This window comes from Callospermophilus lateralis, chromosome 6 (assembly GCF_048772815.1).
Source record: "Callospermophilus lateralis isolate mCalLat2 chromosome 6, mCalLat2.hap1, whole genome shotgun sequence".
Lineage (NCBI taxonomy): Eukaryota > Metazoa > Chordata > Mammalia > Rodentia > Sciuridae > Callospermophilus > Callospermophilus lateralis.
Genome location: NC_135310.1, coordinates 10957433 through 10981975, shown reverse-complemented (window position 1 = coordinate 10981975; position 24543 = coordinate 10957433). Strand labels below are relative to the sequence as shown.

The following is a 24543-nucleotide window of genomic DNA, read 5'->3' as shown; positions in this document are numbered from 1 at the left end:
TCTTAAAGGGATGATGTAATTTATAATTACATTCTTAAATGTGCTCATATTGTCAAACCAGCAGTCCACTGGAATGTCATTTTGTTTATAGAATAAGATGTTCATTTCTTGCTAAAGGATGACAAGTAGATTACTTGGTATCTCGTTTTTGTACACACAGTATGCTCAAGGTGGATATTTTGCTATGCTTAGCCAAAGAGTTCAAGGGGAAATATCACAAAATATTAGAATTTAAGGAAAAAGACCAGACAGAAATAATGGTTAAAGGTTAGAATTTAGTAGGTCTGAATGGTGAAACTAAAATTGATTTTTATTAGCTTTTCTGGTGTGTTGTTTGTTTTTAAGCATAAGCTGTGTTACTTTAAATTTTCCATTTTCTTTTTTTTTTTTTAGAAAGTAAATGGCACCATGAAATATATTTTTTATTTTGAGTGAGTAAATGAAGTTAAATCTAGCATATCCATTCTTCATTGGCTAAAATTCAGTATTGAAATTATTGAGTTTTGATATTCTCTGCTCTTCTTGGAATACAAGAACATAAAATTGAGAAAACATTGAGATTTACATCTTGTTTTTTAAAGTTTTAAAAACCAAACCTTCTGTTCTTTTCAGAAGCGTTGATAAGCACTCAAAAATGTAGATTTGCCTTGTGCAAAGGATGGCGCCAGTCTTGAAAGACCCAGTAATACATGCCTATTTTTAATTGATAAGAGTCAGCTTCCCTTCATATTGCTAATATACTTATACCTCCCTTTTTTGTGACTAGTTAAAAGTCTTCAGTAAAATAAAGTTAACACTAAATGGCACTTCATAATTGCAGTAATGATCACACAGCTGTGCGTTGCGCGGTTTATAACACATGTCAGCATCAGTTTAGGAGCTCAGCTTCATTTCCTGCCCAGATACAATTCTGCAGACTGTTATTGTGGTGAGGAAGCCCAGCATCTTCCTGGTCACTGCTCAGGGTGACCAGCCAGGCCAGGTGTCAAGGTCTGCCAGGGCTGGTCCTACAGCACTGGGCTCTGCTATTTCCTCGTGGGGTTCTGTTACTTATTATTTGCTTGCTTGCTTCTTTTCTTATTTTTCAAGTATTTTTCTTGGCTAAGTTAAGAGTTATTTTATTTATGAGTGTGAATTTTCTAGGAGGAACCCTTACACTTAAATGAACCTGTAAGAAGCCCATAGAAAAGCAAGTGCCTGCAGCGCTAATAATGAGAACTGACAAGGCAATCCTGCTGGGTTTATTTATGACCTTCTGCCTTTGTTAGTGCTTGTGAGAAATTCCTTTCTAACCATAACAATATTGTTGGAGTTTGGCACTGTACAGAGAAATCCTATGGAGCCCCAAGGCCCACAAACTGGCACTCATTCAGCTCAGAACAGATTGCTCTGCTTGTTGCAGACTGACATTTTTCTTCACTCTGCTTTTATTTAATTTTAGTTTTCAGCAATCTTTATAAGTGTGTTTTTAAAGAAGATACTGCTTTTATTCTCAACCAAAATCCATTTTATCTGTAGCACAGTATCTTATCTACCCAGCAGTATGGAGAAAAATTCAGATGAGGGTTTTCTATATTCATAGAAAACCAGAAAGAGGCCGGTCTGTTTTGTGCAAGAACGGACTATAGAGAGTTATATCACCTTCCACAAACTGATGGCCTCTTGCTGCTTCTGAGCAGCCTCATGTGGTTCCATGTTCTCAGAATAAAGAGCAAGCTCAGTAAGACAGACTGACCTCAGGTTATAATTTTGTTGTGTTCTGGTTATTATTTCGACTCCATTTCAGGACTTTTAAGACTGTTTAGCTCATTTGCTTCCTTTTACTCTTTCCAAATGAAACAAGATTTTGAAAAGCATCTATTCACAGAGAAAACTGTCATAAAAATAACAATTTTCCTTGAAAGTAAGAGGAAATTGGTAACACTGACCATGTAACTCTTAGAATGGGACAGGTGGCAAGATGGTTTTTTGAGGAGGGCCGTGCACAGGAGCAACACAAGGCTGAAGCAGTGGTGGCCTCTGCTGCCTCGAGGTGCCAACGTGATGGGAGGACAGTTTACATCAGTCTACATCAAGTATCAGATGGACATGTGACTTCTGCCTTTTCCAAGTGTCTTCAGATTCAGAATGCCACCTTCCAGGAATAGGCTCTGCAGGACCCGCTTAGTTAGAAGTGCTCGTGTGTGCTTGCCACCCGTATTCCTCATGGCAAGGTTGCTTTCTCAGTCCAACTTTGTCTTGTCCCTTCATTGATATATGCCTTTGTGTTAAATCATGAGTATGATTTTCTGCTACTACTGCTCAGCTCTTTACCATATTTGATACTTTTTTTAAAAAAGCTCATCTGTTGTTTGTCATACAGTGGCATAAATTAATACTGCTTATTCAGGTGTTCCATGGCTACGCGCTAGAATCTCCAGGGTTCCCTTTTGTTTTACTTTACAAAGAAGCTTCAGTGTTTGTTAAATAAATAACTTCTCAAGTACAGGGAAGAAAGTAAAAATCCTCCTAGATCTGATCACCCCAAGTAAGCATCATTAACATTTTATTGTCTATACCTCTTAGGCTTAAAAAATGTTATGTGTGAGCATTTATACATGTGTCTTCATGTATTTTATATGTTAGATCATGATGTTTTTCTTCTGCTATTACTTGATTTTTTTACTCAATCTTTTTGGTGAAAATTACGTTTTTAATATGATGTTTTAATAGTTATATTTTTAGCTTGCTTCTAAATGAGATTTTACATGGTTTCTAACTTTCTGCCATATACTCTCCAGTTTTCACATTACTTCTTGATTTCCTATGATCTCCATATTATGTGATAACTAATGAAAAGCGAAAGCATGAAGGCTGATATCTGTGAATGACTTGACTCATCTCATTCTCTCAGCCTCTGAGCCAGAGATCCATTTTATAGGTGAGGAAACAGAGGCTTAGGGATATAAACTCCTGTGCCATTGTCACCCCCCAGGAAGCATGTAGGAAAGGTTTGAACCAAGGCTGAGCCACCTGGGCAGGTTACCTCTCTCAGGAAGTTCACTCTGGCCTGCTGCATTTGCAGGTTGTAAAGAAGTTCCAAGGCCATTTGCTGATATAATAGTGATTGTTGGGGCTGGGGATGTGGCCCAAGTGGTAGCACGGTCGCCTGGCATGCACGGGGTGCTGGGTTCGATCCTCAGCACCACATAAAAATAAAATAAAGATGTTGTGTCTACCGAAAACTAAAAAATAAATATTAAAACTCTCTCTCTCTCTCTCTTTCTCTCAAAAAAAAATATTGTTAGTTAATGTATTTTCCTAACAAATAATTGTTTGGCAAATATTTGTTGAAGAATAGAAGGATGTGTGGATGCCACTATCACTTATCTCTTAGGAGATATTTTTCTAGAAGTCATTTACAAATTCTTTATCCTTTACTCTCAATGTTTCACATTATAAACGATATCAAAAGACACTGCGTGAATTGAATGTTTATTTGTGTATGTATGCCTTTATATGGCAACTGTTTACTTGTGTATGCTTTGCATTTTGTAACCATACAAAATCCTCATGTGGCTTAGTATAATTTCCCCAATTTTCAGATGGTGAACTGAGAATCAGTGAGGTTAAGTAACTTGTCCAATATTAGGGGAAGAAATGATAGAGTCAGAATGTGACTTCAGAGTGCTATTACTTCAGAATTTGCTGGAGGAGTTAACAGCTCTGTTGTCACTATAAAACCTACGTTACAGTGGATATTCAGCAGGCCCTGTTTTTGGTGCTAGACAGCATACTTAGTGCTGTTTGTCTGTAGCTGCTCAGGTAGAGCCATTTTACTGTTCCCACACTGCACACGATGAGTTCTGGAGTGCATGTGAGGAGCCAGGTTCTCAAGGCAGGTGTCTTCCACCAGAGCCCAGGTTCCCTTGTGACCACCTCCAGCTCCCAGTACAAATGAAGACTGTGGGAGAGGATACAGATTTTCAAAAGAGAACTAACATCTACATGCTTCTTAGAAGCAGGCTTTGTCAGAGTCGGATAGTAAAGTGTAGTGAATGGGAAGGAGGCTTCATGGCATCTTCCATGTGATTAGGTTGATTACCAGAGAGTTCAAGTCCAACTTGACTGCAGAAGTTTACTTTTACTGGGTTGAAATTAGGCAATGTGATGGGCTCATAAGTCAAGTTACTTAGGGCTCACTGGTGTTCAAAAGTCTCAAGTGTAAACAAGATGTGCATTTCACTCCTTGGCCTTTAAGAGTCCTATAGTCTAATTTGTTTATGTTGTCTTTGAGACTCCTCACAGCCCGGGAAAGATCCTGGGAGAAACCCTTTGCCTCGGAGCAGGCCCCAGCCACAGAGTGATTGTCCCTGTGAGGTGCCATCACCAGGTGGCTGGAGGTCTGGTGGTGGAGTGTGGAATGTGCTGGACTTGTAGGCCTAATCCAGCCCACTGTTGATAGCATCATTTTCATTGTTGTTATTATCAGTATTGGAAGTTTCTCTGTGAAACTTCCTTTTGAGCATTAGTTTTTAAAGTAGCATGATATAAAGTGGTTATATACTCTTAGGAAAAGTTATTATGTAAAGTGTTAAGTGACCAGCTGCCCCTGTACAAAAATGGGAAACAGCTCATCTTGGAAACCTCTTATCCACAAATGAGTATATGAATCATTACAGAAAATAAGAAAAACGTATGATTTTTAGTTTGACTTTTGAAGGAGTACTACATGTATTGAATTCCATTTTAAGATATAAAAATAATCTTCATAAAATATTTCCATGTGTAATATGTAATATGTAAAAATGTTCTGTGTTCCCCATTTTGTAAAGAACTCAGAAGTAATAAAGATGGTTTTTATGAAAATACAAAACTTTCAGCTTTCTGATGCATAGAAGTCATTAGACCAATCATTGCTTTCCAGTTTTAGAAAGATAATTTTAAATCTTTATCAGTGAAATCAAGTGCTTCTTACTGGAAGATTTTCTTCTTTTATGGTATTATTATAAGGGAGATAAGCAAGTAAGGAAGAAAACTGGGGTCTGAATTGATATGGTCTTAGTATTTATTTCATTGTTATTCTATTTCCTCATTATTCTTTAAAACAAGAGTGATGTGAATCCCATGTCTGTAATTTAACTGGGGTTGTAGCTCAGTGGTAGGTAGAGCACTTTGTGAGGCAGTAGGTTTGATCCTAAACCCCCAAAATTTTTAAATAATACTGTCTTATATTTTAAAACTGATTACCTACACAATTGCCATACCATTTGTTTATTCATTGTATTGAGCCACTGAGAAGCATTATAATGATAAGCATATAATATGATAAGCATTATACTCCTCATTTTACAGTTTAATAAAAGAGGAGATTGTCTTGCCCCAACCCTCATCACTGAAGGTGCCAAGCTTCAAAACCCTGCTTTCAACCAGTCCTCTCTCCTGAACTCACAGCACTCTGTCATGGTAACCTTGACAACTCAGGCTTCCTGGGTGGGGTGGAGCCTGTGCATGGCATGCCTGAGGCCCTGGGTGCAATCCCAGCACCACCAAAGAAACAAACAAAAAGAAACAAAACAAAAAAGCCTCCATGTTCATGAACAGAAGGAGGCAGCGCTGACTGCTCAGGAGGGAGCTCACCCCTGACTGTTGTGGAAGGTCACCTATACCTTTGGGTAGCAGGACTTCCCATTTTGAACCCTGTGGCTGCTGCTCACGTCCTGACCTCCTCCCACTCCTCGTGGTCCTCACAGGGCCTGTGCGCCTTTGTCAGTGCCTCTGGAAGGCAGCACATTGTCTTTGCCCCTTGAGCCATCCCTGTCGATGTCACTGATTTCTTGGACTGCGTCCCCATGGCACAGACCTCAGGCAGTGTGTCCGACCCCCTCTCCTTACAGTCAGTGGAGGAGCTCCCACCTCAGGAGCCGTGCTGCACTCATCCTTTACTTACCATTTTTTTTGCTTAATCTTCACGAAACTCTTTGAGCAGGAGCCGATATTTTCCCCATTTTATAGGTGAGAAAAGGATACTCTGCCCATGGTCCAGCAGTTGCTGAGTGGCCAGGCCAGGGTTGGAATTTAAGTCTCTTGCCCCAGCATTGGCACATCTCCTTGGTGCTCGTGGGAGGAGCTTGGCAGTAGGTCGGTGGCCTGGATCCTGGAGGTCAGAGCCTGCAGCTCGGAAGACCTTCCCCCGTGGGTGGCTCTGGGAGGAAGTGGGGCTTCATCCTGTGACCAGGTGCTTGAGGGCTTCAGCTGCCTGCTGTCGCTGTGGGCGACCTGAGGATGCGAAGACCCTGAAACGACTGTGCCTCGGTGCTGCCTCCCACTCCCCCCTCCTCCTGTGCTTTGCTTACTGCCCCTGCTCGTGCTGGACTTTGGGTCTACACCACCATGCTCTCTCCACTGCGGGCTTCCTTTCCTCCTAGGAGTGACGTGGGCTGCATTGCTGTTTGTTTGTCTGTTTTAAATCAACATTGTGTGATTTGTGCTGAAATTTTTAGCTCTATCTCATTCAGTTTCACTCCTGTCCCATATTCCATTTTTCGAATACATCTCAATTTACATATTTTATATTGCAGGAAAATTTAATTACCTTCAGTTTTTTGCTATTACAATATGGAAACAGTTTTTCATGCTCGCATGTGTCTCCTTATATCCAGGCACTGGAGGGTAAAACTAGGAGTGGAATTTCTGGTCATACAGTAAATACATCTTTAACTTTACAAGGTGCTGACAAACTGATGTTTAAAGTGGATATACTAATTTATATTCCTACTAGTATGTGGTAGTATAAAACATGTGTTTCTCTATCAGTGTTTTATAACCATGACATCTCAGTTTGAAATATCACTATTACTTGGTGATAAGAGTGTTGCCTAATTATCTTATAAAGGAACTCATGTTGCACAAAAAAATACCACATATATGAGAAATAATTGTCTTGACTGTAAAAATGAACGGACAAGGGGCAGCTCTTCCTTACAGCTGTTCCTTACAAGTAGATCTGGAAGGAAAAGGGAAAACAGAAAGTCATCATTAGGGTGCCAGAGTGATCGGTGATCGTCGCTTTGGCAAATCCCCCTGATGACCGCAAACTAGTGGAGAAAACCTTAAGGAAAGGCAGGTACTTAGACAGCCCCAGATCTCCCCCCACCCCAGGTGTTTACCCCTCTGTGGGCACAGGACCACCTGTTGTTTGGTTCTCTCTTTCAGGAGATGGCGTCATTTCCCTCTTTTGCATGTGGGCCAAATTTGGTGACTCCCTGTGGGAAGGCAGGGGAAATAGTTACTGAAGCCTAGAGAGACCTGTCCCACACCATCTTAGCCATGTGGGCGGCCCAGTGGTAAATCATGTTGACACTGTACTCCCTGGTATGATAAGATGTGAAGCACAGGTAATTTTTCTGTTGTATTCTTCCCCCAAAATCTGTCATCTCAGTTTAATCATGAGAAAAACCAAACTGACAGTTGGAGAACATTCTAGAAAATAACTGATGAGTAGTCTTCAGACATGTCAGGGTCATGAAAAACAATGAGAGATTGAGAACCTTTCACAGCTTGGAAGAGACTGAGGAGACATGGCATGTCATTGTGACATGGTTTCTGGGATGGAATCCTGGAACAGAAAGAGGATGCTGATGGAAAAGCTGGTCAAATGAGAATCTCAGGTATATAGTTAATAGTGCTGTCCCAACACCTCACGGTTTGACTAAGTGTACTCTGGCTGCGGGAAGCCCTGGGGCTGGGGAGGCTGAGCAGCCCTCAGTACTCTTTGCCACTTTTGTTGGCTTAAAGTAATTTCAAAATAAAAAGTGATTAAAATTCTGGGATGGATATAGAATAAATATATATGTTCGTGTAAGTTCCAGTAAATGGGGAAAATATCAAAATAACCAAGTTGTAGTGCTTTTCTACAAACAAAACTTCCCTTTAATCTACATGGACTTGGTATAATTTGTGAGTTTTATGTTTTTCTGTTACTATTTTCTTAAGTTGCTAATTTATTTGCAGTTCTTGTAGGTCTTACTGTTTTAAAAAATTTCCCTACTCTACTGCTAAAGAAATAAATGTCTCCTGAGGGTTCCTGCCTTTTGTTTTTAAGTTTTATTTTCAGAGTTTCTGCGTGGTTAGCATTACACTTCTAAGATAAACAGTGAAGTTTTTTTTTACCATGAGGGATGCAAAAGGTGGTGGTGTTGATGGCTTTTCTGTTCTGAAGACTTTACAGTGTGCTTTCAGTGATAAAAACTGGGATCAGTAGACAAAGTCTAAACCTTATATATTTACAGATCTTGTTAGTTTGTCGATTTGCTTTCAGCACACATGGATCATTAATATTTATAGGTTCATATCTGACAAGGATATTTGCAAAGTACTGGCCCGCAAGTCTCCTTCGTGTCAGTGGGTTAAACCCCTCCCCCAGCCTCCAATGGCTTTGGAATAGTATATTAAGAGGACATGCTCTGTTAAGGGCATATGCTACTCATAATTAGCTTTTAGATGTTCTGCTATTTTAAGGTTTTCAAATCATTTTCTCCATTGATTCTTATGTGGAACTGGAATGCATAGGATGAATGTAGACTTCTGATCATTGCAGTCGAGAAAGCACACTGCAGCTAGAGTGTAGTCACTCAGACCCTTATTATTCTGATTGTTGTTGGTTGTTTAATTTCACAAAATGCTGAAACATAGATTTAAAATTTTCTACCAACTCTCAAGGAATACCTGCAGTATAAATCATGTTTAACATGATCTTTGCTCATTCTTCACTAGAGGATATGATTTTTTTTGGCCTTGAAAAAGTTTAAAATTTTAAAATCACTGCACTTTTTTTCTCTTCCATGAGACTATTAAAATTCACCTTCTGGATCTCTCTTGGCTCCCTATTTTCTAAAAATGCAGGACTCTATTTCCTGGCACCAGAGGAGGTGAGGCCATTCCCAGCTGCCTCCTTCAGCTCCCTGAGCCTCATCCTTTCTCATAGGCAGCCTGTCTTGCCGTGCTGGAGCCCTTCCTGCCAGAGCTCTTGCTCTCCCTGCCTGCTGTCCACCACCCTAGGTGCCCATCTTCCACAGCTGCCCACAGGCACCCTTCACTGTCCCCTGTCCTGCCTCCTGGCGCAACCTGGAAGTGCCCTGCTGAATCCTCACCATTCTGCATGCAGCAGCAGTTACCAGCTCCCGCTCCAGCATGCTCATTACTGTAACTTACCTGTCTGTCTCTCTTCACTGAGAATCCATGACATAAGAATTTAAGTGCATAAGCCCAGATAGGGCCAGCCAAAAAATATGTCACCCACATGCACAAACTGTTTTCTCCAGTTCTCCTCCCACCCACTGACCCAACTACCAACCTTAAATGGGGTGGGCGTGCCTACACATGACTCTTTCTCCAAGTTTCTCTATATCCTCACTTTAGTTTCACCAGGACAGTATAATTGATATTAAAAATGCCATTACTTTGGAGCAGCTCACGGGCACAGTCATGCACACAGGGGGCTAGCTTGTCAGCACTGGCTGAGGCCTCAGCCTGAGGTCAGGAAAGGTTCTCACACATTGGGCACCAAGTCAAATGAACACTCTGCCTGGTAGGAAGAGTGAACCACAGTTGAAGAGGTGCTGTGTTTCCCCAGGAAGAGAGGGACAGATCATCTTGGCCCCGAGGGGGCGCCTCAGGATTGCAGTAGGAGCAATCACCCAAGTGTACACTGTCACAGTGGTCCTGGCTCTCATTCCGGGGGCTCCTCCTGGGAGTCTGACCGAGAAGGGCAATATCATTTCCAGATAAAGGGTAATTCCAAATTCCATACAAGCAAAACACATTTTATAAATAAGTTTTCTCTCCAAAGTATTTTCAAGTTCAACACTGCTCCTGCTGTGTATGTGGTTTCTGGAGACTGTTGATGGTGGTGGAAGAGCTAACAATCTCCTGGGCAGAGCTCAAAAACTTGACAGTATTTTAGGAATCCCTGGAGGCCTGTGTAACCAAAATAATTTTTCCTTCCATGATGTACATCTCTTAGGTTGACTGCCCCCTGTCAATTTAGAGTGGCAGCACAGCACAGTTCATATCAAGATTCATTTTAGGTGCTGATTTTTTTAAAAAACAAAGACATTGTGACCATTATACCAATATTTATAATCGTATGCTTACCTCTGAATCCTGATTTAGTGTCAGTTTAGTTGATTGTCCTATAGATGTCCCCTTAAAATGAGAGTTATCCATAATACAATCTTTGCTTGGGAAGGAATGAGAGGGTGACAGATGCCAGAAAGTGGTTCTTGATGCCTCTTTTTAAATAAATTTTGCCTTATATATTTTTCTTGTATCATCCCTGGATTTTGGCTATGGTTTTGAGATTTTGGAACTTTTGACTAATTTTAAATCAACATCAGACTTTTTTTTTCCAGTTTACCTCATAAACATCTTAAGACTATGCATTGTAAATATTGTCTTATATAATATTTATTTGGAAATGTTTAAATAAAAAGTAAGCCATGGCTTTTCTAAGATATGTAAGAGGAAAAAAAAACCATCATTTTAAGAGCTAGTGAATTTTTTTGGGAAGGACTTTCTTTGTGGACTCTGGCTTTCTGGTTTCTTTGCATTTTCCTTGTTCAGACAGGAAGTCTAAAGCTTTTAATTCATCTGCTGTCTAGATAAGTGAAAGCATCAGGGACTTGGGCAGTATCTTGAAATACACCATTCAACGCAGGCTTGTGTTGAGACAAAGCCTAGAAACATCATGGAAATCCACAGAGTCACTGTGAGGTAACCCCTCTTTCATGTCAGTCAATTATAAGATCAAATATAGTATCAATTTCAAGGTATATTTGCATCACATGTCTAAAACAATAGTTCCAAAATAAGGTTAGAAGATATGAAGTCATCTCAGAGTATGTTTGGGGAGAGCTCAGATCCTAATGAGGCTGAAGCCTTGCTCTCCAGAAAGTGGATTAGAAACAGACGGCTGAAAATTCATTACTAAATTTTAATACCTAGGTCAGTAATTTTTGGTAGAGGGTTTGTGGTAAATATTTAGAAATATTTGCACATGCTGTATTACTCCCTGTGGTGTTTGCAGCTGTATTCCACTGTAGAGCTTATAAATTTAGTGTCTTCTGCCTGACAATAGTCAAATCCCTCCATTATTTGCCCCACACCTGGCACAGGAGTCACTATCCTCAAGAAAGTTAGGGCCTGTTGAAGAGAGATGTGTATGCCTACTCTTGGTAGTTATTACTCTAAACTGGAGAAAAGACTTTTTTGAAGACCGGTGAACTGGCATTTTAACCTAAGCTTTAAACTCATGGGAAGTCACAGTGAGAAATCATTAACTGTATCCTATTAAAACCTGAAGAAACAAGAGACCTGGGCTAGTTGCATTGATTAAAATCTCTTTTCTGTTTCTAACTCAGTGTTTATCTCCATGCTCTCTGGGGCACTTCTGAGCAAGAGATGCCCACATGTGTGTAGCTGGGGGCAGCTCACTATCCATGCTCACCTAATACCATCGTCTAATTGTACTGAAAACCAGAGCTTAGAGTATTTTGAAGTTCATTTTCTTTTTTAAAAACCCACTTATTTAATTAAGCAAGGGAGTAAAATTTCTAACTTATTCCCAGTTCTTTAAGATAGTTAAACGTCACCAGTATTAACTGAATTTATTTTTTAGTAGGCTAACTTAATGCTAAATTGAATACCATCAAGGCCAAAGATGTCTTTGATGTAGCGAGTCACAATGCAGTATTTTAAAATATTTGTGGGGACGTTCATTTGCAAAATATAGACATGCAAGAGTATTTATACTTAATGTTACGCATCTGTTTTATTTACATGTAGATCTTAAAAATTCTTGCTCTGCACCTTCTTTGTAGAGTATTCATATATATATATATATATATATTCCTTCTGTCACTGGCTTCCCTGGCCCTGTCCTACTGTGTTGAGTCAGGAGCATTGTTGTGCTGTATGTTAACTTTTGTCTTGTCAAGTCTGAGATTGTTACTACTCTCTGGTGGCATGTCATTCTATGCACAGTTAAATTCCTTTACTTGTCACTTGCATTAGAATGAAGATTGTACATGGATAAAGAGGGTGAAGGGGTAAAGGGATGGTTGCAGAGGAAAAGCTGAAGAAAACATTCATTTAAATTGTTCAAAAGTAAAATAAATTTTGTTAATTTGGAGGTTTTTTAGACAGTGATTTAAAAAAAATAAATTATCCATTGATAGCAGGAGTCACAGTCTTTTGGTTTTGGAAAGTATTCAGTATTTTGATTGACATCAGATATTGAAAACCCAACTTGGTTTCACCAAAGCAAATTATGATGGCACAATAGGATTCTGCTCTGCATGAATCCATGAAATCATTGCCCTACTCATCACTCCATCAGGAAAGCCAAGAGTTTAAGGAATGCAGTGGGGCAGGGCAACTCCTGCCCCTAAAGATCTTCCCTGCAGTTAGTTCCCTTACCTGCCAGCTCTCCAGCAAGATAAGTGGAAGCAGTGTAGCTTGAAGGTGCCTCTGCTAGAATGAGATGCAGCCAGGCCTCTCTGTTCTGTACAGGCATCGCAGATCTGACAGCACTTATAAAAGAAGAAGGGAGTCTGTGCCCTGCTGACTAAATTGTCCTCCAGGGGAGTATTAGTTACAGAGCTTCTTTGTTAACTAGGCTGGATGCTTAAACCACCATTGAACTTCTTTTATTAGCATGTTTTAAGATTGTTCTACATATGGATGCCCTAAGTTTCTGCAGGGCGGGAATATTTCCATATAATTTACATATAAAAGTTACGTGTGTGTATAACAGTAATATAAAAACTGTATCTTTTATTACTCTTCCGGTTGCACTAAGGTCTAGTCGGCACTGAAATCTGATGACACGTGAGCAGGAAGACAGCCACCGTCTTTATATTTTCCTCTTGATACTTGCCTTGATCAGCTTGTTGAATAACAGAAATGTTTTTGATGCCTTTGCAACTTGAATGAAGCTCTCTTAACACCCATCCATGTCACTTTTTCAACCATAACGTGGAGTTTTAAGGGAGGACAGGGAAGGGGATTATGGATTGTGCAGAGAATTACAAAGATTTTTTCTTTTTTCAAAGTGACATTTTGTTTTTTTATGAAGAAAGATTTGCATAAGATTATTTAAAGACAGTTGATGGTTTTTTAAAAACTGAATCTGCATTGTCTTCTCTGTTAGTCCCATATGCAGCATAATAGAAGGTGGCTGTTTACCTTGTCATCTCCTCACTGTGTGTTCTGGGAAGCAGCGTGGGAACCAGCTTCTTCCCAACAGTGCTCTGGTTGCCCCTGTCCCTCTAGTGTTAGGTCAGGAAGCACCTGGCTCCTGGAGGCCACCCCCAGCCTCACCATAGGTTCCCAGGGTTAGGAGGATATTTTTAAAAGAATACTCATAATCTGGCTGTCACTTTTTTTTTTTCAGAGGTATTAAGGAGGAGGAAGCCCCTACTCTTGGGAGGATGTGTGCTGTGGTCCCCTCTCAGTTCACATTTTTCTCCCACGGAAGAGGTGAAGGCAGTAAGTTGATACTAGTGTTGCTGGTTCTTTTGGCCAGAGCCAGATGTAAACCTTCTCGGCTGTGTAGCCATAAGTTCTCTGTCATAGCTGCTCTGCCACCGTTGGCCTCCAGAGCCAAAGGCAGCTCTGAAAGGTATGGACTGGCCAGTTCAGGGATGTGCTGTGGACACTGTAATTTGTACTTTATATATTTTTCTCTTACTAGTTTTTTTCCAGTCATTAAAAAATTTATAGCTTGTGGGCAGAGCAAAAACAGGGCCCATGTTCAGCCTGCAGGCCACAGCTTGCAGTACCCTGCTTTCAAGAGCCACTGTAGTTATGTCCCTTTGCACATTCATGAGATGGTTCCATCCATTAGAAAGGGGAACACAGACCCTGAAAGGATCCTCCAAGGCCCTCCACTCTTCCCTGCTTCACTCCCATCCCAGGCTCCAGGGTTGGGCCCAGGGAGAAGTCAGCATGCAGACTGGTGCCGGAGGAACAGGCATAGTCAGCTCCCATTTTCCTTTTGAACACATCAGTGTCTGTGAACATGTACACATCTATTAACCTAGGTTTGTTTTGAGGAATTCCGATAACTGCCTTCATTACTGAAGTGTGACTGCTTTGTACATAACATGTACCTGGCTGAGTAGCCTGCCTGTTTCTACCTGTCTTCTCCGGGTTATATTCAATTCAGAAGCTCGAAATGGAACTATTGTTGAATCCATTAATCAAGTTAAATACAAAGCTTACCAGCTGAATGTGTTTACAATCATGATCTCCTGTGCCCTGTGCAGAAAGGTTTATTTTATCTCTGAATTCTAAAATCTGATTCAGCCTACCTCATTTTATTTTGGGGATTTTGATATTCCTTTTTCCAGTGGTAACATTTTCGGTCTACCCTGTTGCCATTTTGTTGTTTTTCATAAACACAATTATTTTACATTAAAGATAACTCTTTTATTTATAACTGAGAAGTTATTCTTAGCACATTTTCCCTGCAACATTCATCTCTTTGTGAGGTTCTCATCAGCTATAACTAGAGTGTTAAAAAAAAAGAAGAAGAAGAAAGAAAGAAAAGAAATTCAGTTTCTCTGTTTAGGAAAAAAGAGGAAAGAGAAGTTAATTACATGTTATACCAGATGATCAGCAGATGAACTATCCAGGGATCCTAATCTTGAGTTTGTTTTGTGACATTTTGTCATTGCTGAAGAGCTATGACCAGCTCTCTTTACCTTGCCCTTTTATATTTTATGAGCTAGATTTATTCTTAGAACCCAAAGCATCCTCCATCCCCAGTTTTCAAAGCTCTAGTTTCAAAGGTTCCCATAGCAAGCAAAGTTAAACATTACTGAAATTGAGTGATTAGAGCTTATATGTTAGCACTGAATATACCTTGAGGCAGTAATAACCAGGTATTTCTGATTTTGTTCTGCAGTATTTAGTCTGGATTACCAGGACAGATATGTTTTATACTGCAATTCAGCATTTAGAATTCACTGAACATCTAGTCCCCAGCTTTGCCTGGGCTTGCAGTATTGGAGATCTGAGAGTCCAGTGATTCCTGCAAGCCTTTGCCTAGGTACTGAGCATCTTTTGGTGGCCCCCAGTGTAGGCCATGGGGCACAGCAGTAAAGGAGCCACCATGTATGGTCTGTTGCCGCTTTTTTGTTTCTCCCTCTTCCCTTTATTTTTTTAGCTCCTGCATCTGTCCTCAGTAATGTGACCTTCAACAGTAACTTTGACTCTCTGAACTTCAGTTTTCTGAAGCTGTCAAATGGAGATTTTTAATAACTTCCTCAGAGGGTGTTATGGTCAAATTAGATAGCATTGCCAGCATCAAATTGTTATATAAAGGCATAAGCTGTAACATTAGGACTCATTTCTGCCAACGTAACTTCAAAGGAATTTATTTTCACAAAGTCACATAAAAATACAAATATCACTATTTTATTATAACAGTACTTTGTAGTTATTTAAAATGTAATAATTCTTCACTGCAAAGTTTGGTTAAATTTTTGACTGTTGCTGGGCACAGTGGTGTATGCCTGTAATCCCAGTGACTTGCAAGGCTGAGGTAGGGGGATCATGAGTTTAAACCCAGCCTCAGCAACTTAGCAAGGCTCTGTGTTGAATAAAATGTTTTTTTAAAAGGACTGGGAATGTGACTCAGTGGTTAAGTGCCACTGGGTTCAATTCCTGGTACCCCCCCCCAAAAAAAAAGACTATTACTACATTACAACGTCCTAGTTTGAAATTTAGTCTATAATGTCGATTCTAAACAAAGGGACCCAAATCCTGTGGTTGCTCAGCTTACGGAAGCCCTCATGTTAGAGCCAGGTACTCCATTCCTGCGGTAAGTCACCCATCCATGGTATCTGCCCGGCACCTTGCTTGGGCCTGATGGACTTGGCATGGCAGCAGAAAAGAAAACAAAGAGGATGGTTTTATGAAGAGAGATACAGCTTTCCTCATTTTTTAGGAGATGCTGACTCTCATGGGTTCATCCCAGGAGGGAACTCATTAATATCTTCTAATAAAAAGTGGCCATACTCTGAATTGGGCGTTAATTTAGAAAAAAACATTTTGCTCTGAAGGGGACATTGTTATGATTTTCATGTAGTATGTTAGTTGGATATTGATCCAATGTGTTACCCTATAAATATATGCTTTTCTTTCTTTCTTAGGACCTGTCTGGCTCCATTGATGACCTCCCCACAGGAACGGAAGCAACCCTGAGCTCCGCGGTCAGCGCATCTGGGTCCACAAGCAGCCAGGGGGACCAGAGCAACCCAGCTCAGTCACCTTTCTCTCCACATGCATCTCCCCATCTCTCCAGCATCCCTGGGGGGCCATCACCTTCTCCTGTTGGCTCTCCTGTAGGAAGCAACCAGTCGAGATCTGGCCCAATTTCTCCTGCAAGTATTCCAGGTATCACCTTCTTAATTGTCACTGTTTTTCTCTGTTAAACAACAGCTCTAACATTCGACGGTGGCACTCACACTCCATGACTTGTTTTTATTATCCCCCAGTGATGGGACCATGCGTTAGGAATGTAGCTGCATTCTCAAAGAACACCAGAGTCCCAATTCCTAAAGAGTCTCAGCAAATGAGTCTACCACCTACCACCCATTTAGAAAATACCAGATACTTTGATATTTTCAGTTTGCCAGAAACACAAAACTGATCTCTGAGCATTTACCCTGTAATGCTTTGTTACATAAGATCCTCTACTGGTAAGTGCACTGTGTGGTTATTCATGAGCAGTGGCCTTGGTTTTTCCATTGTCCTCTTCAAAGTATACCTCAACGGTTATTTCTCAAATGTTTTTAGGGTTTGTAATTCCCTATGTCTGCTCATATTCACCACGCTGACCAGTGCCAGAACACACTCAGTGATGTTCTTGGAATTATTTATTTATTTGAATATTTATTTTTCAATAGCTTCCCATCTCTGATCCAGCTTTCTTATATCAAATGTCATACATTTAAACCCACTAAGCAACTAGCTTTTGTTTCTTATTAAATTATGTATAAGTTTTTTTTTGTGCAACTTTTGCTAACATAGTACGGATATATCAGAAAGCACTTTGATTGAACTACGTATCAGAATGGGTATTGAATTGCTAATAAAGTCTCATTTATATTTGATTTTGTATTTTCATAAAATGTTTATTATGGAATACTTGCATATTTATTATAGTGTATATATGTAACATAGATAACTTGCTAATTGTGAATCATGACCATCATGAATATTCATGAGTCCACCATCCAGTTTGAGTATTGGTGTCACTGGTGCTGTTATGTCTTACCTGTATGTCCCTTCCCTGTCTCAAACTCTGTTCCTTTCCTCCACTTCTAGATTTTTTTTAATCACTTTTTTTTTGTTTTTGTAGAATTTTATTACAAGCATTCAGAGTATATGGAGTTAGTTTTATTTGATAAATTTCTTTGTAGAAATGTATACTATTTATTTAATGTCATGTTGTCAATAATTACAGTAGAACTACAAGCACAAATTAAGAAGGCCCTGGGAAAATCAGAAAATGCTGCTTCCACTCACACCATATGTGGTCTGCTTTGTCTTACTTTTTGGCTAATGGTTAAGTTTCTAAGATTCATCCATAATTTGAGCATGGCCATAGTTTCAAGGCATTTTAATGTTACCTTTCCGTCAAGAATATTTGCTTATCCTCCTAGTGTTTGCAATAAGACATGGACTACTTATTGTTAAGAGTGTTAACTCTGAATACTCCCTACTTCAGAATTTCTGAGGCAATCTTTGCTGTTCAGATTTTTTTTTTCAGATTGGTTTTTTGAGGGGTGTCATCTATATGTTGGAAAATCATATATCGAGTGTTGTATTTCTCCAAAAAGAGCTCACTCCTTTATCCTGAATTAATAACTAATCTAAATACAGACTTTTCTGAGGTATAAAGAATATTTGTATATGACATGTGTACTTGACAATCTGAAGATGTTTTTACGTACATTTATCTTTCCAGGTGGAAATTTCTGAGCCTTTGTTTTCAGTGACTGGGTTTTGATGTAGTGTAGAGCACATACCTTAAGAGAAAAGCTCACATTGGGCCTGTGGTCCTGGATGGTCAGGCATTAGGTTGTTAGGTCATGCACGCAGAGGAGAGGAACTGGTCGCCAAGTCCAGTGCTGTGTGTTTTGGAGGGTAAGAGTTGGTCATTGATCACGTACCAGTACAGTTGCTGTCCATGCTTCCCAGTAGCTGAAGGTGTGGGCATGGAGGGGAATATCAGTGTTCCTATTCATTTCTCCCTGCCAATTCCTTTTGTAATCGAAAACTGTCATCTTTCTTGATGAAAGCAGAGAGCTTGTTTTTTAAACTTGTATCAGCAGTGCCCATCTTAGCTGTGCTTCATCCGAGTTCTGTATTGGTTGATTGAACTTTTCACTGATATTTAGTACAGGGAAGAAATTAGGCAGCAAAAGCTTGGTTCTTTGTGAAACTGGGGATTGAATCCAGTGGAGCTCTACCACTGAGCTAGTCCTTTTTATTACATCCCTAGTCCTTTTTTTTTTTTTTTTTGAGACAGTGTGTAGCTAAGTTGTGAAGGCTGGTCTCAAGCTTGCAATCCTCCTGCCTCACCTTCCTGAGTCACTGGGAATACAGGCCTGCGCCACTGTACCTGCCCTTAGTGATTGATGTACTCTTGAAGTGAATCTTGACTCTTTCCTAAGTGTGAAGGTGGGTATATGATCAAGCATATAAAACATGACAAAGAACATTTCTTAACCTTAGAGTTGTTCTAAAGGGAAAAGCCTCTTAAAAAATCTGATGGACAATTTTGGCATTTGTTCACCTTCCTCCCAGAAGGAATTGCAGTGAACTTTTGAGCTAGATGAATGGGCTTTCATAACAACTAAACCTCCCTCCTTATTGTCAAGCCACTTGCTGAGTAAACTTGGCAAGCTTCTAAGCTTCCCTGAGCCTCAGTTTCTGCATCTGTAAAGATAATAATTACATCTCATAAGGCCACTGTAAGGAATATGCTGCTACATGTAAGACAGGTACATGCTACATGTAGGACCTGGTGAGCACTTAATGCCTGTTGATTATTGTCGTTTCCATCAGTTATTGTTGTTATTCAAGCTGAGACCTGGAGACTTATTCATTTGTAATTACCATCCAGAGCAGTGCGATTGGTTTTTGCAGCAAGTCCCTGATTCTTCATCCAATAGTGTTCACAAGGTGTGTATGAAGTTTCAAGTTATGGTTAGCTCTGATTACCGAGATTGTTCAGCTGGACTGCTAGCCATAAAACTGCATAACACATTTTCACAAAGTTGAATCTATTTTTCTTCTTACTTAAAAAAAGGTCACAGCTGCTCTTCTTGAGGGTTGGGACTGAGAAAATAAAGATAAAAAGATTGTATCCCTGAGATTAACAGAATTTTTGCCACTATTTCTACACATAAAAATTTTGTGGGACAGAAACCCTTGCTTCACTCAGGCCATAGGCAAGTTGATTTCTGTATGATGGGCTGTCAGGTTAGCAAAGTTTAACAATAGGTGCAGTTCAGAATCCTGGATTATTTCTTCCTCTTTTTGGTCTTTTTAGAGATGATATCAGCTCTGAGCAGTGTCCTACTCGGGGCCAGCACACACTGGCACTCGCTGCTTCCTGTGCAGCAACACAGGGTTGACAGCCAGCCTCTCTCGTGGGATGGAGTGCCCTTTTCTGAGTTACAGAGGAGCAGGGAACCCTTGGCAGCCTTGTCTCAGCCTTTTTGGGGGGATAGTTCATGGCTTGAATCCAGATGTCCTATTTCTCCTCTCTTTGTTCCCACAGCTAAGCCTAAGGATAGTCAAAACTAAGTCTTTGATAGGTGTTTATGAAAAAATTTATGGTGCTATTTTAGTGGGATTTGTTTAAAAATCCTAACAGATTTTGTTGAAAAAATTACATGTTTCTCAATCCATTTTTATCCACCTAGTCTGTATACCATCTCCCATATGCACACACACTTGTGAAAAATTACATTTCCCTAAAATCCACATCCTTATTCTCTGGGAGGTGTTGAGTTAGTCAACTTACATTATGTTGTGTGTTTTTGTGAATTTGGTCATTGGCAATAAGGCACACTTTGGGTTGATCAGAAAGTTGATATTTGGTTTTTGTTTTTTATTTACTTCTAATTCCATGTAAATACACCTTTATTTACTGAAAAAATTGGGCCCTTGTATCATCTTCTTTCCCCATCTCTAGCCCTTGTTTTTAAATTTTGCTGATCTGTACATTAGATGCTAAGATAATATATAGTCTCCTTCCTTTGGCTTTGAGTCGGAACTGGGGAAGTGCAGTGTCCTGTCAAGATTCCGTGGCCTTCCAGAGCAGGGCTCTCAAACTGCTGCTATACATGCAATTGGACTGTCCCTTTCTTTTCTTTTTAATTTTTAATTTTAATTTGTTATATATGACAGCAGAATGCATTACAGTTCATATTACACATATAGAGCACAGTTTTTCATAACCCTGGTTGTATGCAAAGTATGTTCACACCATGTGTGTCTTCATATAGTACTTAAAGTAATGATGTCCATCTCATTCCACCATCTTTCCTACCCCCAGGCGCCCCCTTCCCCTCCCACCCCTCTGCCCTATCTAGAGTTCGTCTGTTCCTCCCACATCCCCCTCCCAAGCCCACTAGGAATCAGCCTCCTTATATCAGAAAAAACATTCAGCATTTGGGTTTTTTCTCCAACTCCGTCCATTTACCTGTAAATGTCATGATTTTGTGGGATGTTCCTTTATTTTCTGTGTGTAGGTTTTGCTTGCTTTTGTTCCTCTCTTTCCTCTCATCTCCAGCACTGACTTGTTTTTTCTGACCTTGCTTCACTCTCGTTATCTCTTGCTGTATCTTGATGCTGCCTCTCCCTGAGTCACAGACTGGCTCATTCAGTCATTGTCTCTCCTTGTAAAATGCACAGCTGTTGTATAGCTGAGAGCTGGGATAAGGTAAAGCCAAAATGTTGTGGGGGGTCTAGTATTGCTTTCCTAGCATTTGTTAAAGAGAGCAATCATTTTTCTCCATCTCTGCCTTGGTAAATGAAATTGACAGCTAATGAGAAGTATCACAAAGGTGGATAAACAAAGCCCAGTAAAGCATCCCATTTGGCTGATTCTGTTTTTTGTCTGTGAAACTGTTGCTCCACCCACTGCAGTTTGCCCTCTGATCATGCTGCCTCGCAGCCCTGGTGAGCAGCCTGGGAACAGCTACTGCCAGGGGGCATGGGAGGCACTGGCCCTGCCACATCCCTTCTTCAGTGGGCTTTTTCCTTCCTTCTTTTAAAAAGCAACATGGAGATTCCCTGTGGTTATTATCCACATGGATTCTCTCCCTTTGAACTGGGCTCTAGGATTGCAGGTTTCTATAGATGGAAAGTAAAGAATACAGCCCTGATTGTTTAATCTGAACTAGCTTTGAGGGAGAAAGAAACTATATGTATTCCCTCTCCCTGTGCTAATACAGATTGTCATGTTTTTTACTTATTCTCTCTTCATTTCTTTCCCTTCATAGCGATATATTTATATTTGGAGACAGAAATGAAATATCTCCATTTTCCTCATTGGTAGTGTGCTGTGTATACACTTGAATTAAGCAAACCTTATGTCAGGTGCAGTTAATTCTGAAATGTCTGATATTAAACGTTCCTCTAATAAATGATCTCGTCATTGTACTTATGCTGTGTCTTGGGTTACATCCTACGGTTGTGTACTTTGGTTTAAAGAGAAAAACCTACAGGGTTTTGAACATGTTGGATAGGTCTTACACTAGGCCTCATTCCCCCAGTACGTCAGGGCAGCTGACTCAGCACAACATCAGAATGCATTGCAGTTGCCAGAAGATTCTGTGGGTGTTCACTTTACTTGTCTTGCCTCCTGAGCCAACCAGTCCAGTTTACTAACAAAGCAAAAATGTAAATAAGTTGAAGGTTTTTTAAGATTTTTATTTTACTGGCCAAAGGCTTTTGTCAGCTTTTTCCTGCATGTGCTATACTGAGCAACCATGTCAAATATTAAGAAGGGTGAATATAGAGTGTGTATTGCACGGAGGTGGTATGTGCGCGGTAGCAGATGTCAACTGTTCATAGCCTGACAAAACCTTAAATGTTTAGACTACTGGTGATAATTCATTGGTTTTGTTAATGAAGATCTAAGGGTAGTAAATACAAATTTCTGAAGTTTTTGTTGTTTGTATTTGGCCTTTGACATGTATACCAAGTCCATTTTAGGTGGAGTTAAATCATTTCTGTCTAACTGTAGGCCACTTTGTAATAGATTAGGACCAAAAACATAAAATTAGGTGGTTACATTAGGACCCCGCCAAATGGACATTGGTTTTACATCCATTCTTCTTGCATAGTACTAGATACCAAATACACATCTCCCTAGTCATCAGAGACAGAAACAGAATAGAGTTGCATCTAATATAAAGACAAAATCCCCTCTTTTTAAGTTTTCTGAGCTCTACTATAAGCTTTGCTGTTTGAGGTAGCTCACCATTCATTCCTCCCCCCTACCCTGCCCCCAAAACTAATTGTGGCTGAATGAGAGGGGCCAGTCAAGGTGGTTTGGGAGCTCACAGATATTGAAAGTCAGGCTAGGTTGAAAGAATCTTTTACTCATCTCTTTAGAGGCCCCTTCTCCATGTGTACCTGTCTCAACAAGCTCTCCTTTTCCCTCAGCAGCTGCATGTGCCCCATCTCCAGCCCTGGGGACACTCTGTGCCCCTTCACTAATACAGATTCCTGCCTGGCAAGTGCCTGCAGTCACTCACTGCTTTTTGAAAAGGCTCCCAGATGTTACGAGCCTGTGCACAATGTAGCCAGATATGGCCCTTATATTTTCATGAAGCCTCAGTTCCTTCATTTTAAAGCCCCTCCTCCAAAGCTCCGTTTGTCCTTTCCTAGTTAGTGAGACATACATCCAGCCTACTACTCAGCACGATGAATTTGCACCCCTCAAAGAAAAGCTTAGACACTGAAAACATGTGTTCCAAAAAGGGTTGAATGTGTTGAACTAAATCTGGAAAGCAGCACTCTGGTGGATTCATTCTGAGCCTGCCCCACCCGCCAAGTAGGAGCCAAGGAGATTGCTGTATGAGCTGATGTCACTGCAAATACAAACAACAAGATATTCTGGTCAAAAAGCTAATTTTCTTGCTTAATTTGACATTCAGACAAGCAGATTCTGGAAGGCTGCTGTAATGGGAAAGAGAAAAATGAATTGCAGTTAAGAGTTAGTCATGGGCCAGAGTGAACAGGAAGGATTTTAGTGAGAGGAAATGATAGTTCCTGGTGTAATTTGTCAAGATTAGTTTCTATAAAATGCACAACAGAGGATGCAACCCAGTGTCTCTCTTTCATTGAATCCATTCTCCCTGTATTTTAAAATCTTATTTTAGGCTCAAGCCTAAAACATCCTAAATAAATAAATTTTCCACTTTTTAATTTATCCTTACTTAATAAAACTCAGAGGTAAATTTTGGGTTTATTTCTATATGTAAATCATTCTAAGGCAGTGTCCTTTCAGGACAACATTAATAGACTCTGAAGTAGCTTTGCTCTGATTGCAGGGGTGTCTGCACTGTCACTGTGCCTGATAGTCCTATTCTAGAACATCTATCACATGTTCCTTCTGGCCCCTCTGGAGGTGGAAATCCTGCCACAGCTTGTTTCAAGGAAGATCCATGCTGCTTATTGGCAAACTGAGCAGGCAAAAAACAACAACAACATTTTTTAAACACAAAATGCCATTGATATATCCATGTTTTTAATCTGTGGCAGCATAGAAAACATCAATTCAGCAGTTCTACAAACCAAAGAGAACTTAGCCAGTATTTTTTTCCCTTACAATGTAAAATATTTGTGTGTTATACAAAACAGTAATTTCCAATCCTTTCCAAATGATGCTTAGCAGCAGTTAAGAAAGCAGTGATGTATTTTGTCTATTTTGTCTTGAAGAGATGAAGTGCAGCTCTGTGGGGCTTGCTGCTGGCAGTGTGAGGCACAGCCCTCCCCTTGAGCATGCTATCTAAAAATTCCAACCAAGATGCTGGTTCTGAGACTCTGCCCCTGGCACGATGGCCCTACCTGCAGTTGCGGGGAGCTGGAGGGTCCGTGCAGGGAGGCAGTCTGCCCTGACAGAGCCTGGCAAGCAGCCACCCATGTCCTGAGCTCCCCTCCTTGAGGTGGCACTTGCTACCCAAACCAAGCATCCCGGATTGAGCGAGGATGACTTCTGCTCCAAAAGCACAGGTCTTTTCAATTCATCCATTCCAGTAGATTTCAAATCAAGCCTTTCCTTACCTGTTTCTTCTATACTCAGAAATAAGAGAACATTAGAAATTCTTCAAGATGCACATTCCCTCTTGGCTTCTCTTTCCCTTTTAATTAAAAATAAGCTATGTTGTTCCTGTAAAGCCCTCTTATCACCTTCCCTACTTGCCCTGGGCTGTATGTGAAGCTGCAGGGGTGCCTCCATCTAGGGTGGTG

At 40.3% G+C, this 24543-nt stretch overlaps 1 protein-coding gene across 3 annotated transcripts in view; it reads left to right on the top strand.

Annotated features, from left to right (window-relative positions):
* Positions 1-24543, top strand: part of Arid1b (AT-rich interaction domain 1B) — a 402089-nt gene that overhangs the window by 267567 nt on the left and 109979 nt on the right. For all 3 annotated transcript variants that reach the window (XM_076858093.2, XM_076858094.2, XM_076858092.2), the window contains exon 5: positions 16197-16440. In XM_076858093.2, coding sequence (XP_076714208.2) covers positions 16197-16440 — 244 coding nt within the window. The remainder of the gene's footprint in view (positions 1-16196; positions 16441-24543) is intronic.